This window comes from Martes martes, assembly GCF_963455335.1.
Source record: "Martes martes genome assembly, chromosome: 5".
NCBI classification, from domain to species: Eukaryota; Metazoa; Chordata; class Mammalia; order Carnivora; family Mustelidae; genus Martes; species Martes martes.
Genome location: NC_137892.1, coordinates 62,197,230 through 62,211,862, shown reverse-complemented (window position 1 = coordinate 62,211,862; position 14,633 = coordinate 62,197,230). Strand labels below are relative to the sequence as shown.

The 14,633-nt window shown below is 41.8% G+C and overlaps 1 protein-coding gene across 1 annotated transcript; it reads left to right on the top strand.

Moving 5' to 3' along the window:
• Positions 1 to 264: 264 nt before the first annotated feature.
• JMY (junction mediating and regulatory protein, p53 cofactor) lies at positions 265 to 2,261 on the top strand (the record flags this gene model as incomplete). The annotated part of the gene is made up of 1 exon (XM_080804482.1): positions 265 to 2,261. One exon carries the CDS (start codon positions 265 to 267, stop codon positions 1,315 to 1,317), a length of 1,053 nt encoding a protein of 350 aa, XP_080660608.1. The 3' UTR covers positions 1,318 to 2,261.
• Between the last annotated feature and the right edge of the window lie 12,372 nt (positions 2,262 to 14,633).

The following is a 14,633-nucleotide window of genomic DNA, read 5'->3' as shown; positions in this document are numbered from 1 at the left end:
TGTAAACAGATCCAGCCGCACGTGACCATGTGAACTACCTGCTCCGGGGACGCGTATTGTCTTTCCTGCGAGCCGCGCCACAAAGGAGCGCGGCGGGTTCAAGTGAGGAGGGCCGGGCGAGCAAGCGGGGAGAGCCGGCTGGCGCGCTAAGATGGCCGAAGGCGCCCAGCGAGGGTGAGCGGGGGGCGCGGTGCAGCCAGCCGGTGAGTCTTCGAGCGGGCAGGGCCAGCGGCGCCTCCCCCGCGGCCTGGCACCGGAGCCACCATGTCGTTCGCGCTGGAGGAGACGCTCGAGTCAGACTGGGTGGCCGTGAGGCCCCATGTGTTCGACGAGCGCGAGAAGCACAAGTTCGTCTTCATTGTGGCCTGGAACGAGATTGAGGGCAAGTTTGCCATAACCTGCCACAACCGGACGGCCCAGAGGCAGAGGAGCGGCTCCCGGGAGCAGGCGGGGGCACGAGGGGGCGCTGAGCCCGGAGCACCCGCGTCCGACGGGACCCGCGCGCCAGGCAGCCCAGCGGGCAAGGGCCGGCCCGAGGCCACGGCCTCTGCGACTCTGGGTAGAAGCCCGGGGCCCCGGAGGAGCGCGGCCTGGGCGGAGGGCGGCTCTCCGCGGAGCGCGCGCAGCCTTCGTGGGGACCCGCTGCTGCGGTGTCCCGCCGGCAAAGGGGCGGAGAGCCCCCTCAGGAGCCCAGTGCGGGCCAAGACCAGCCCTGTCCGAAGGGGATCTGAAGGCAAAGATGTGGCGGGGCCCGCTGCAGCAGCGGCCCCGCCGGCGCCCAGGGAGACCCCGTTGTCCTCCGTGCGAGTAGTGAGCGCTTGTGGGGCGGTCTCCGAGGAGATAGAGGTGCTGGAAATGGTGAGGGAGGACGAGGTGGCCCCGGCGGCCCTGGCGCTGTCGGACGCGGAGCAGCCGCCTTCCATCGTCGAGCTGGAGTCCCCGGCCGAGGAGTGTAGCTGGGCCGGGCTCTTCTCCTTCCAGGATCTGCGTGCTGTGCACCAGCAGCTGTGTTCTGTGAACTCGCAGCTGGAGCAGTGCCTGCCGGTATTCCCCGAGGAGCCCTCTGGCATGTGGACCGTGTTGTTCGGGGGCGCCCCAGAGATGACCGAGCAGGAGATCGACACTCTGTGTTACCAGCTCCAGGTCTACCTGGGCCATGGCCTGGACACCTGCGGCTGGAAGATCCTCTCCCAAGTACTTTTCACTGAGACCGATGATCCCGAGGAGTATTACGAAAGCCTTAGCGAGCTGCGGCAGAAGGGCTATGAAGAAGTGCTTCAGCGGGCCAGGAAGCGCATCCAGGAGGTAAGAACTTAGTCTGGGCTGCAGTCATTGCTTTTAGTTACTCACTGCCGGAGGCTGGAGCCTCTGTCTGCGCTGTGACCATGACCATATGGGAAGACTTTTTCTTTTGGACAGGAGAAGAGGAAGAAGATGGGTTCCTTACCAATCAACTCCTTAATTCCTTTCAGTGGTGGGAAAACCGTGGCTTTTCTTAATTGGCCTTCTGAAGGAACTTTGATTGTCTTTAGACGACTTTTTAGCATTTATCAAAGAGGCTGTATATAATAAGTGGTGTGTTTTCTACTCAGTGCTGCAGGTAATAAAGCCACTAAGAAAAGAGGCGACCCATAAATATACACTGAGCATTCTTACCTCTTTTGCCTCTTTCCACCAATAACTACTCAGATATAAATCTTACTTTTCTGATGTCCTGTTCATTTATTCAAAATAGTTTGTCTTAGGGAATACAGTTGTCTTTTTTTTTTTTTTTTAAGTCTCCGTTTGTAGTTTGGCAACTTAGGCAAATTTTAAATTCATTTTCCTTCAAATGAGTGGCCTATCCAAATGAAAAAGCACCATGCGAATGTATTTTTAAGGGCTTATGAGTTGTCTCGAGTCTTTATAGCTGGCTGACGTTTAACTCCTGTTTTAGGGAGAAAAAAGGTCTTGAGCAGGAATGTTTATTATACTTTCGTACTTGTAAAAGTAGTACAAAGCTTTTTCAAACCATCTTACACTTAAAATTACAGGAAATAATGTACAAGGACTGTATGGGTATATATGAGGAGGTCTGTGATTTGTAGGATATACATAATTTGCGGTCATGCCTACCGTAGAGTTTCTGCTCAAAGAACGGTAGGAAAAAAAGTATTTAAAAATGTACTTTAGTTTTTGGGTCACCTTGCTGGCTCAGTCAATAAACCGTGCAGCACTTGATCTTGGGGTTATGAATTTGAGTCCCATGTTGGGTGTGGAAATTACTTAAAAATAAATATTAAAAAAAAAAGATACACTTTAGTTTCCCTAATGGGCACTAACAGATACTTCCTGAAAGCTATTATTTTTAGTATTAGTACCGATTGAGGTTAGAGGTGGCGTCGGGAAATACCCCTTTTTATGATGTTTATATTCCTGACATTGTGTTGTCATCTGTTAACCTTGCCTGTGTTTATAAAAGACTCAAATCCTGCTATTACGGCTAGGAAGCTGGTACCTCGTGGTTTATCCATGGAATCCTATGTATTTTTCGTTGTTAGATTTGGGGCGTATTTCTTGCTTAACTCACAGTGCTTTCATACAACTTCCTGAATCCAGGTTTTCACTCCTTCCTGTTAGTTCACTTTGTCTTAAGTATCACCCACCTGTAATGCGATCCCTAGAATTCTGGGGATGTTTTTATTCCCTTCTCTTTTTTTTTTAATAAGATTTTTTATTTATTTGGGAGAGAGAGAAAGTGAGCCTGTGCGTGCATGAGTGGGGGGGGAGGGAGAGGGAGAAGCAGACTCCCCACTGAGCAGGGAGCCCCACTTGCCAACTTGATCTCAGAATCCTGGGATCATGACCTGAGCAGAAGGCAGACACGCAACTGACTGAGCCACCCAGGTGCCCCTGTTTCCCTCTTTATCATCTACATCTGGAATCTGTGTTCTACCATAATTCTTTTTGGAAGGAAGTGGTAAATTTTAAATGGTCACATATATTTAAAGTTTTGTTAACATTGATTTGATTAATATTGTACTTCTTTTAAACTATGTGGACAATATCAATATTTCTTTCTCATAATTTTTTGTTGAACTTGATTGTTTTTTAAGTTTTTTATTTATTAGCAAGAGAGTGTGCACACGAGCTGGTGGGCGGCAGGCCCCTGTGGGCAGAGACAGAAGCAGACTCTGCTGAGCAGGGAACCTGAAGAGGCTCAATCCTAGAACCCTGAGCCAAAGTCAGATGCTTAACTGACTGAGCCACCCAGGCAACCCCTAAATTTTATATCTCTAAATGATGTAGACTTGTTTAGTTTTAATTTTATTGATTTTTGAAAGAGTAATTTTGTCTGGTTTCATTCAAATAGGGTCAAAAATGAGAGCTGCCAAAAAATAGATACAGTTTTCTGGAACTTTTCCATGGGGGTGGAGGGTTACATTTTTTAAAAATATCTTTTCCTAATGTTATGTTGACCGTGGTGTTGTGTTCTTTTTAACAAACAGAATTTAAAGTTTAAAGAGTATTTTGTGTTCTGGAAGACAAGTCAAAAGAAGTTTATTATGAATTCATTTGACATTAAATATATAAATTTTTGGTGCTTCGATTAGTAGATTTGAACAGTATTTGAAAAGTAATTATCAAGACAGGAAATGGATTCAGTTTAGTGTTTACCCTGGTATCTACTGGAAGTTTATATTGAAAGAAATGAAGCTCAGTAGGGAGAAAGGGTGGTGGGATTAATTAGTGACTTCTGTTATGGGCATGATAATGGGAGTGTAAGAGCATGGCAGCCATGTTTTTTTGTTTTTTCTTAGCTGCTTAAAATGTTTTACTATCTTAATAGTTTGCAGTAACTTTTTTAGGTAGAATATTTATAGAAATGTGTAATTTTTGTACTGTTGATTTTATTAAATTTAGTATAATGGTTTTTTTGTTCCCAAATCTGCAGTTGACTTGTGGAAGTGGTTATAAAGGTGTTCAAGCCAGGTATATCTGGTAAATCAAACACATTCTTAGGTTCATATTACTTAGAAAATTTAAACTTTTGGTTGTGTTTTTCCTTCTTCATTTTCTCTGGATCTATTTTCTGCTTTTTTTTTTTTTTTCCTCCAGTATCCCTTTTCCTATCTATTTAAAGGCTTTAGCCTAAAGACCACACCTGTTTTTGTTCAAAATGGTCCGTAAATTGTGTAAAGGAGGTGATTTTTGTTTTGTTTTAGTAGAACAGACTGTACAACTAGATTGTAAACTTCTCAAGGTCACTGGCCTTGAACAGTATCTTGGAATTCTCTCTGCCATCCCTAGTTCAGGGCCACACATCTTGAGCATTCTTAATATTTGTGGAGCAAGGACACCAGAGGTGTTTTTGTTGTTGTTGTTGTTGCTTTTTAGTATTACAAGAATTCAGAGGATTTAGAAGAAGGGTCTTTTTTATTTAAAAATGTGGGTAAATAAAATTTTATTATAAATTGCTAAATGGAAATTCCACATAAGGGACCATGCTATTTAGAAACTGAGAGTTAAACCTTATAAAACTGTAAATAATTTTCTAAACAAGGGGTCTTTATCTGGGGCTGGTGAATTCCCTATAAATTGAGGGGAACTGTAGATGGACTTTAATGGGGTGCCATAAAGTAGCATACTAAGTTTTATATGCATAGATATTTGCATTTTTGCAGAGGGGCTTTTATCAAATTCTTTAAGGTGTTCTTCAGAAAGAGCTTTAAAACCATAGTTGTAAATCATTTGCTTTGTAAGCTTTGGGCGTACCTCTACTGGAGTTTAAGTTTTAGAATATACTTACAATTTAATATGGGGTTATAAGAAGTACTTCTGTATCAGTTCTGTGAAATACTGAAGAATAAAATACTAAGTTTTCTATGATTCTATGATTCTATCTATGATTCTATGATTCTGTGGTTCTATCTATGATTCTTTCTATGATTCACAGATTTGGTCAGTTGACTAGGAATTATAGTTTGTGAGAAGCTATAATTTATGTAATAAGAAATTTTTAATCAGTTTTACAGATTTATTTATTTATTTTGAGAGAAGAAGGAGGGAGGGGCAGAAGGAGAGAATCTTGCACGCAGACTTCCTGCTGAGCAAGGAGCCTGACATGGGACTGGATCCTACAATCCATGAGATCGTTACCTGAGCTGAAAAAAAGGAGTCAGATGCTTAACTGACTGAGCCACCCAGGTGCCCCACTAATGAGAAATTTTTAGATAACATAGGAATTGTAAGGTTCTGTGCTACTTAGGGCCTTAATCTTAAATGAGATTAGTAATTTATTAAATGGTAGGTTTGTTTTAGACTTTTACAAGGGTTTGCTGTAAGGAGTGCTATTTGTATAGCAGCCACCCAATTTGAATGAATCAGGTGCTACCAAGGCCGCTTGGGATGGTTTTGAGCAGTAGTCTTAGCTGTTGGTTAGAGCTGGGGATCATATTATAGTGCATATGCATGGGTGACCTGTACCGTGGCTTACTTAACCTCTAATGACCTCGATTTTGTAAATAGTGGTTTCTGTATAAGGACAACTATTGTTGAAATAGTTGTGGTCCTTTAGATAGTGAACCTTAACTATGATGGTAGGCTTGGTTAAGATCTAAAATAGTCTTCTCTTTGGGGAAGAGATTATGTTTATACAGTTGCTCAGCTAACTTCTTCCCAGTTGATTTTAACTTATTGCTAATAAAGCAAACAAACAAAAAAGCACTGAGAGCAATATGTGTTTTTGTTAGTAACCATGTAAGGGATGCTGCAGAGAGAGCCTACCTAATGTTTGGAGTCAGAAAGACCTGGCTTCCAAATAGAACTCAACACTTCCGTGACCTACTTAGTTAACCTTCTTAAAACAGGGAAATGGGGAAGATACTTAAAAGATATCTAAGATTTAAGTAAGATATTATGAAAAAGTGCTTAACAAAGTGGCATGTATAAAGGAGGCTTCCAGGAAGTATTCTCTTCTTTCCTGTAATGAGGATTCTCCAGAGTTTTTTCACCTCAGCATTTCTTTAAGGGAATGTAACTAATATTTATTGGCACTACTTAGGTATTGGTGTTTCATGTTTACTATCTCCTTTCATCCTCCCCACTCTCTTTTCAGGTAAATCATGTTTTATACCTGTTTTACTGAAGCAGAAGTTGAAACTTAAAGATGTTGGATTTGGCCAACCTTAAATAGCTAAGTTGTGACCAAACTGAGATTCAAGTGTAGATTGGTTTGAATCCAAACATGTGCATTTTCTGCCATGCCTTGTTTCTTTGAAGACAATAGAAGGGATGTCAGTCTCTACTCCTGAGAATGGGAGAGTGGCTATATTTAAAACTTCTAGTCAGTTCAATAATGGCTTTTAAGTTGAGATAACTCATTTTTTTAATTTCAAATGAACTATGATAGCCATGCTGTGGGGCAGAGTCTCATGTTGTGTTACAGAAGAAAGGGGTTGCCTAGGGGTGCAAGGATGGGTTTATGTTAGACAAGAGTGCCCAGTTGCTGTTTTCCTTAGTAACTTAAAATGACTCAGATGTAAATAACTAACGTAAGGGACAGGGAGCTCTAGAAAGAATGCTTACCATCTCTCCAACCAATTATGACTTTCGTAATTTTTCTGAAAAACTAGGATTTGTTATAAAACTCTGGAGCCACACTGATATCCCAACTATATGTATTAGAGAAATCACAGTCTTTTTGGAGCCTGAGGGTGCTGGCCTTTCACTGGGACAGTGTGCCTTTACCCATGATTAGGTATAAATAGTAGAAGTAGACTCAGGAAGGACTTAATGTAGTTGCAGCAGAGAGAGCTGTATGGCTGTATTTTCCCATGAAAATAGGGCACACACAGTTAAGGAAAAATGAAGCTAAGTAAATTTTGTAGGATTCTTGAAAGTTATGAAAGACTTGAAAGGTAGAGGCCATGAAAACAATGATTTAGATACTAACATTTTCTTCATTTCTGTGCCCAAATAAACTTGACCAGTTTTCACATCAATGGAAAGAGAGAAGTATAGAAAAAAGATGAATATATTCTTTTAGATTAGTGCATCTGTAATGCAGAGGCATGGAGGCTGGTGGCAGGAGAGCAGCAGCCTTCATGGTAACTGATTGATGTGATGCTTTCTCTGCTTGCTGTTTAACATTACATGATGCCCCATCCACCAGGTATTTCACAGTCTTGAAATCAGGCATGTTTCCTCCTTGCTAAAACCAGGCCAGCTTGGACAAACACTTGACCAGTGTGAGTTCAGGGGTGTGGGGGTGGGACTGGGCTGGAGGTAGTATACGGAAGGAGGGGAGAAGGTGAGTGGGCGGTTTGGTTTGTTAAACATAACAATTGTTATGTTTGAATTAGCAATCTTCACTCCTCAAATCTTCACATGTAACTTTAATCAGTCTCTCACTGTTCTCCATTGCTGCTTTATTTGACCTTTCATTGACTGTGGAATATTGCTGGAAGTGAGAATTGAAAGCAAAAGTTGGCCTTCCATTGATGGTTAAATGCCTGTGTGCTTACTTTTTTGTAATGGGAAGTTTCCTATGCCTCTTTTCACTCTTTAATAGGCCAGATCTGTTCCCCTTTAATCTGCCCAGTTCCCTCAGTTGTTGATGGGAAAAAATTTAAGTTGCAAGGCTGAGAGAATGTAATGAAGACTAATAGTTCTTGGTGTTATTTGTTTTTTGATAGGGGTGAAGTTCCTTTGGACTTTTAAGCTTTTTGTAGTGGACTGTTAATACTAAGTAGCCTTAACAGAGAGTAAGTTATTAAAGCTCCAGAAAGGCAGAGAAGGATTCATTCAGCAAAAAGCTGGAAGATTTCATGAGTTTTCTTCAATGTGGAAAAATGCCCTTTTATGCTTTTCCTTGGATTTTATTTTTTTTGTCTTTTTTTTTTTTTAAGATTATATTTATTTTAGAAAGAGCACGTAAGGGAGGGGTAAGGGAAGAGAAAGAGAATTCCAAGCAGACTCCCTGCTGAGCACCAAGCTGGCTTTGGGGCTCCATCCCTTGACCCCAGATCAGAACCCAGGCCAAAATCAAGTGTGTCACCCAACTGACTGAGCCACCCAGGTGCCCCTATGCTTGCCCCTGAATTTAAATTTTATATGGTTATAATTGCATATGATAGATACTTTTTGTACCGTAGTAAAGGTTTTATGGTATAGGCTGTGAAATAAAAATAGGCCTGATGGGCTAGAGGAGAATGGTTTTAAGGATAAGTATATGAAATTCACTTAATGATGTGTGGTTTTATTTTTAATGTTAGCATTTGAGGGTGATGGCTAGGGGCTTAGTTGCTTTAACAAATATTAGTACATTCAGGTAACATAAGCATAGGGAGACTACAGTGATAAACAAAAATGGTGTTTTTCTTTATAAGAGGTTTTAAATACAGTTGGTTATCAAATTGGCCTGCTGCTAGGAATTAGTTGAGGCAGGGTTTTTGTTCGTTTGTTGAGGCATGGTATTTTTAAGAAGCTCTAACTACACTATGGTAAGTGCATAGGGGAAAGAAAATTGAATGTGGCTCAATAAAATCTATTTTTGTGCTAATTCTGATACTAGTAGCTTGACCTTAAAGAATGCCACTTAAGGTCCTTGGTCTCTGTGTCCCAGGTAAGACCAAGGTTAGAAGTTAAGGATCCCCAGGGTGGTTAACAGATATAGTATGGCAAGTGTTGGAACTTGAGCCACTTGTTTTATGTGCTTGTATCCAGGTTTAGGGTCTCCTTGCTGTAAACTGACTGTTCAGACTGTTCAAGTCACAGCACTTCTAATTTTGCTAGAGTTTTTTTTTTAAGGCTTTAAAAAAGCCCTAATTCATTTTTGACTGCACAGGGCATTAGAAGAGGGCAGAAGTGTTTCTTCCTGTTCTTTTATTTGTTTTCTTGGCCTCACTTTGTTCATTACTTGTTCTCAAGGTGTTCCCCATTTCCCCCAAAGTTTCTTTACATTTCCCTGTGGTTTCTAGTATTAAAACTGCTTTTCCACTTGAAAACTTGAAGTTACATTTACAAAGCAAATATTTAGCTACTAAAATTATTTCTCTCTCTTTTTTTAAGGTTTTATTTATTTGACAGAGAGCACAAGTAGGCAGAGCAGCAGAAAGAGAGAAAGTACAGGCAAGCAGAGAGAGAGGGAGAAGCAGGCTCTCTGCTGAGCTGGGAGCACAGCGTGGGGCTCTATCCCAGGACCCTGGGATCATGACTTGAGCCAAAGTCAGATGCCTAACTGACTGAGCCACCCAGGCACCCCTAAAATTATTTCTTTAAAACTTCTTCATCTTCACCTTCCTGTCTAGGTGAGTCTATCTCCTCTTCCCTGACACCAATGGGGCCATGTTGAGAGGGACCTGTGTAGTGAAATATGTGAGGCTTTAAATTTTCAGTCATCGAAATAACCTTTATTGAATGCTTCCTGTGGCTCAAGCACTGTGCGGAGGTCTAAATTACCTCAGTTAGCTTGTAGATAGGAGTAAAGAGGTAGTGTTTTGACTTTTGAGTCTTGGCTCCTCTACCTGATAGCTTTGTGAACATGGGCCTACCTAATTGTCTTATTTCCTTAGCTGCTGCTTCTGTAAAGTGAGAGAACACTGCTGCCTTTAAAAATAGGTTTTATGTCAGTACTTAGAACAGTGCTGTGTACCCAGGAAACGCTTGGTAAATGTGAACTCTTAATGTTAATCTGCATATCAAACTAAGAGGTAGGAATTTTACAGTAGAGGATATAGGTTCAAAGAGATCAGATAAATTTGTGAAGATAACATATCTGGCATATAAGCGAACCGGATTCAAATCCAAGTCCAATTCTGTCCTGCTTTCTTAATTGTTGGACCATAGACAGGGAGAGAAGCTAACTGATAAACATTGGCAAACTGAAATACTTGGTCATTTTCTCATAACCAGACAAAAATGTTAACAGTGTCTGGCTGCTGATTGTTTTTGGAAAACCTTGATTATGTCCGTAATACTGTAATAATGTTGTCTGTAATTAGAGAACATGGTAATCCTAAAGGAGGCTAATTTAAATTTGTGCATATATGATACATGAGGCTCTAATGTGAGACAGAATGCATGTCTGTCTGTCTTTTCTTTTTTTTTTCTTTTGATAGAGAATAAAAGGTGGAGCAGCAGGCAGAGGGAGAGGGAGAAGCAGGCTCCCCCATGCAGGGCTTGATCCCATATCAGGGCCTAAACTGAAGGCAGACACTTAACCAACTGAGCCAGCTGCGCCCCTCTTTTTTTTTTTTTTTAAGATTTTATTTATTTGAGAGAGAGTATATGTGAGAGAGAGAGAAAGAATAGGGGGAGAGGCAGTGGGAAAGGGAGAAGCAGAATCCCCGCTGAGCAGAGAGCCTGACATGGGGCTTGATCCCAGGAACCTGAGATCATGACCTGAGCCTAAGGCAGATACTTAACCAGATACTTAACCAGTTAACCAGATACTTAACCAGTCCCAATGCATGTCATTCTTAAAAGAATCATTTATAGGGGTACCTGGGTGGCTCAGTGGGTTAAACATCCAACTCTTGATTTTGTCTTGGGTCATGATCTCAGGGTGAGATCCAGCCCCATCTTGGACTCTACACTGGATGTGGAGCCTGCTTGAGATTCTCTCTGTCCCTGTCCCCTGCGCCTCCCCACATCCCTCCTCGTACTTGCTCTTTCTCTTTAAAAATTCATTTATAAAAATAATTTTTCTAAACCACAGGAAGAACAACTGATAGCTTAAATATTCTCTTGTGAAATCTATATAAGCTAAGGGTTTAGACATTATGATGATTTTCTCTAAGTTTTCACATGTGTATTTTATCCCCCCCCCCTTTTTTTTTAAGATTTTATTCATTTATTTGACAGAGCACCAGCAGGCAGAGGGAGGGGAGAAGCAGGCTCCCCGCTAAGCAGAGAGCCAGACGTGGGGCTCAATCCCAGGTTCCTGGGATCATGACCTGAGCCAAAGCAGACACTTAACCAGCTGAGCCACCCAGGCATCCCCAAAATATTTTCCAATGCTCTTCCCCCCCCCCTTCATGAGAGAGCTATAGAATTTGGTATAGTCTAAACTGAGACCTGAAATCTTACCTCCATCCTTCACTATTTACTCCCATTTAAATAATTCATCCATGACACCGAATAGTGACTATTACACTTCCTTTCCCCTTAATAAACTAAATACGTATCTCATTGGCTAGATTTTTCTGGTGGGACAGGGGAGGAGGGCAGTTAAGTGTGTTACCCTCTCTTTATTTTTTGTTGGAAATCCTGCCCCCTTTTTTTCTTCTATATTAGATGATGTGAATTTGGGTATTGGGGTTCCTAAACGAAAATGAAAAAGTTATGACAAGCTGGGTTAATGAATGAAGGATTAAGAGGGAAAGGGGGGGTGCCTGGTTGGCTCGCTCATGGAGCATGTAACTCTTGATTTGGGGGTTATGAGTTTGAGCCCCACATTGGGTGTAGAGATTACTTAAAAATAATGAGATTTTTTAAAAAGAAAGGGAGTGAGAATTAACTTTAGCAATATTTAAACTTGAAAAATTAGTGGGAATGGATAACCTTATTTTTTTTAATTAACATATAATGTATTATTAGCCCCAGGCATACAGGTCAGTGAATCGCCAGGTTTACACACTTCACAGCACTCACCATAGCATATACCTTCCCCCATGTCCATAACCCCACCACCTTCTCCTTACCCCCTCTCCCCAGCAACCCTCAGTTTGTTTTGTGAGATTAAGAGTCTTTATGGTTTGTCTCCCTCCCGATCCCATCTTGTTTCATTTATTCTTTTCCTACCCCCAAACCCCCCACGTTGCATCTCCCCTCCCTCATATCAGGGAAATCATATGATAGTTGTCTTTCTCTGATTGACTTATTTCGCTAAGCATAATACCCTCTAGTTCCATCCACATCGTCGCAAATGGCAAGATTTCATTTCTTTTGATGGCTGCATAGTATTCCAGAGTGTGTGTGTGTGTGTGTGTGTGTGTGTGTGTGTGTGTGTGTGTGTATACCACATCTTCTTTTGGATAACCTTATTTAAGTAGAAGTAAATTATGTGCCAACCCACAATGAAGACTGTGTAGGTGCTTGCTTTTGTAAATCATGTGTTAAAAAGTCTCTGGCTCCTTGGAGGGCCATGGAGTTGGCTTTTGAGAAGGTTTTATTTTACAGATTGAGCTTTGGAAAGAATTCCAAAATTAAGTTACAATTTCATTCTCTTTTCATCTTGTCTGACTGCATGACTCCCCACTTAATTTTTTTCAGTTTACCCTCTTCCCATGAAATATTTCATCGTACTTTGTCTTCCTACACTCAACAGATTGGCATGTTTCCTGTAAGGGAAAAATAGACTGGTTGTGAACAGGGACATAAAGGACAGTGGTTAGGAGCGTGAGTTAGGCTGTTGAGGATTCATACTTTCTTCCTTTTGTCCTCTACCTAACTTCAGGCAAGTTACTGGCATAATATTTATGCCTATATCATACAGGAAGAGTAACAGAGAATGTGTGTAGAGAGTCTAGCAGAATACCTGGTACTAGAAACCCTCAGTAAATACCAGCTGTTATGATATTCTTGAGTTTTTCCTGAAGCAAACGGATACTGACTGCTGGATTCCTCCTAGACCCAAATTCGTTTCTACTGCAAACCAGGTTTTTTTGTTTTTTTTTGTTTTTTTTAAGATTTTATTTATTTGACAGACAGAGATCACAAGTAGGCAGAGAGGCAGGCAGAGAGAGAGAAGGAAGCAGGCTCCCCGCTGCGCAGAGAGCCCGATGCGGGGCTCGATCCCAGGAGCCTGGGATCATGACCTGAGCTGAAGGCAGAGGCTTCAACCCACTGAGCCACCCAGGCGCCCCAAACCAGGTTGGTTTTAAGGGAGGCTGATGCCATACAGGTAAAAGATTTCCAAACCAAAACAATGTCAAAACAGCAATAAAAGTGTGTTTGTTAAGCCTCTTTTTTTTTTTTTTTTAAGATTTTATTTGTTTATTTGACAGAGAGAAAGAGATCACAAGTAGGCAGAGAGGGAGGGGGAAAGCAGGCTCCCTGCTGAGCAGAGAGCCGGACGCGGGGCTCGATCCCAGGACCCTGAGATCATGACCTGAGCCGAAGGCAGAGGCTTTAACCCACTGAGCCACCCAGGCGCCCCTGTTAAGCCTCTTAATGGTCTGCAGTAGAAACTCCTAATCGGGGCACCTGGGTGGCTCAGTGGGTTAAAGCCTCTGCCTTCGGCTCAGGTCATGATCTCAGGGTCCTGGGATCGAGCCCCGCATTGGGCTCTCTGCTCAGAGGGGAGCCTGCTTCCCCCCTCCCTCTCTGCCTGCCTTTCTGCCTACTTGTGATCTCTGTCTCTCAAATAAATAAATAAAATCTTTAAAAAAAAAAAAAAAAAAAGAAACTCCTAATCCATCGTTCCCAAGCCCCCTTGTTGCTGTTTCATGTGAGTGGTATTATTTTGGCTGACTTCACAGGAGGGGATGGTTCTTTTCAAAGACAGCTTTTTCTGTAGCTCTTCCATTTTTTTCTGTAGCTCTTCTTCCCTTATGTTTGTAAGCATCCCAGACAACCCTGATCGCAGTATATTTGTGGCTATTCCTGCTGAAGTAATTATTTAAGAAAATTGTAAGGATTAACCTCTGAAAGTCCTTACAGCCTTTCAGGCTCCTCATTAGTCACTTATTCAGCATATTTTTGTGCCAGGTGCTACTGCTGGGCATACTGTAGAAAACAAAACAGCCCCTTTCCTTAAGGTTCACTAAAAATTCTGTTTATTCTAATTGAACTGTCTTTATTTTATGTTATGTTATGTTAGTGTTATGTTATAGATTTTATTTATTTGACAGAGCACAAGCAGGGGGAAGGGCAGAAAGAGAGAGAGAAGCAAACTCCCCACTGATCGAGGAGCCCGATGAAAGTCCTGGGATCACAACCTGAGCCAAAGGTGATGCTTAACCACATGAGCCACCCAGGCGCCCCGAATTGTCTGTATTTTTTAGGTGCAGGCATTTCTGATGAGTATTTTAATAGCTTGTTCTTGTAAAACATTGTCATATTTTTCATTACACTTGTACAAATTTACCCCTATTTTGGGTAGTCATTTTATAGTGCGTTGTGTGGTTAGAAGTCCAACCACCACTTAAAATAATGTCTTCATGGGAAAAAAAGGTGCCTTTAAGGTACAGTAGGTTTATTAATAAAGAACTACCTAGTTGACTTTTCTCTCTACCTTTACTTATTTAGTATATTTTTCAAAGGATCCAGAATTATTTCTTATAAGGATGATCTCAGTATTTTTGTATATTGATTTTTTTTTTTCCTTAAGTAGTCCCTATACCCAGCGTGGAGCCCAACATAGGGCTTGAACTCCGAACCTGAGATGAAGACCTGAGCTGAGATCAAGAGTTGGGTGCTCAACCACCTGATCCACCCAGGTGCCCTCCGATTTTTAAAAAAACTTATTTTTTTAAAGGATTTTATTCATCTATTTGAGACACAGGAAGAGCGTATGAGCAACGGGGAGGGTCAGAGTGAGAGGGAGAAGCAGGCTCCCTGCTTGATAACAGGACCCAAGATCATGCCCTGAGCCAAAGGCAGGGCACCCCTGCAAATGGTTTTTTTCCTGAAGATACTCCTAAACCTCT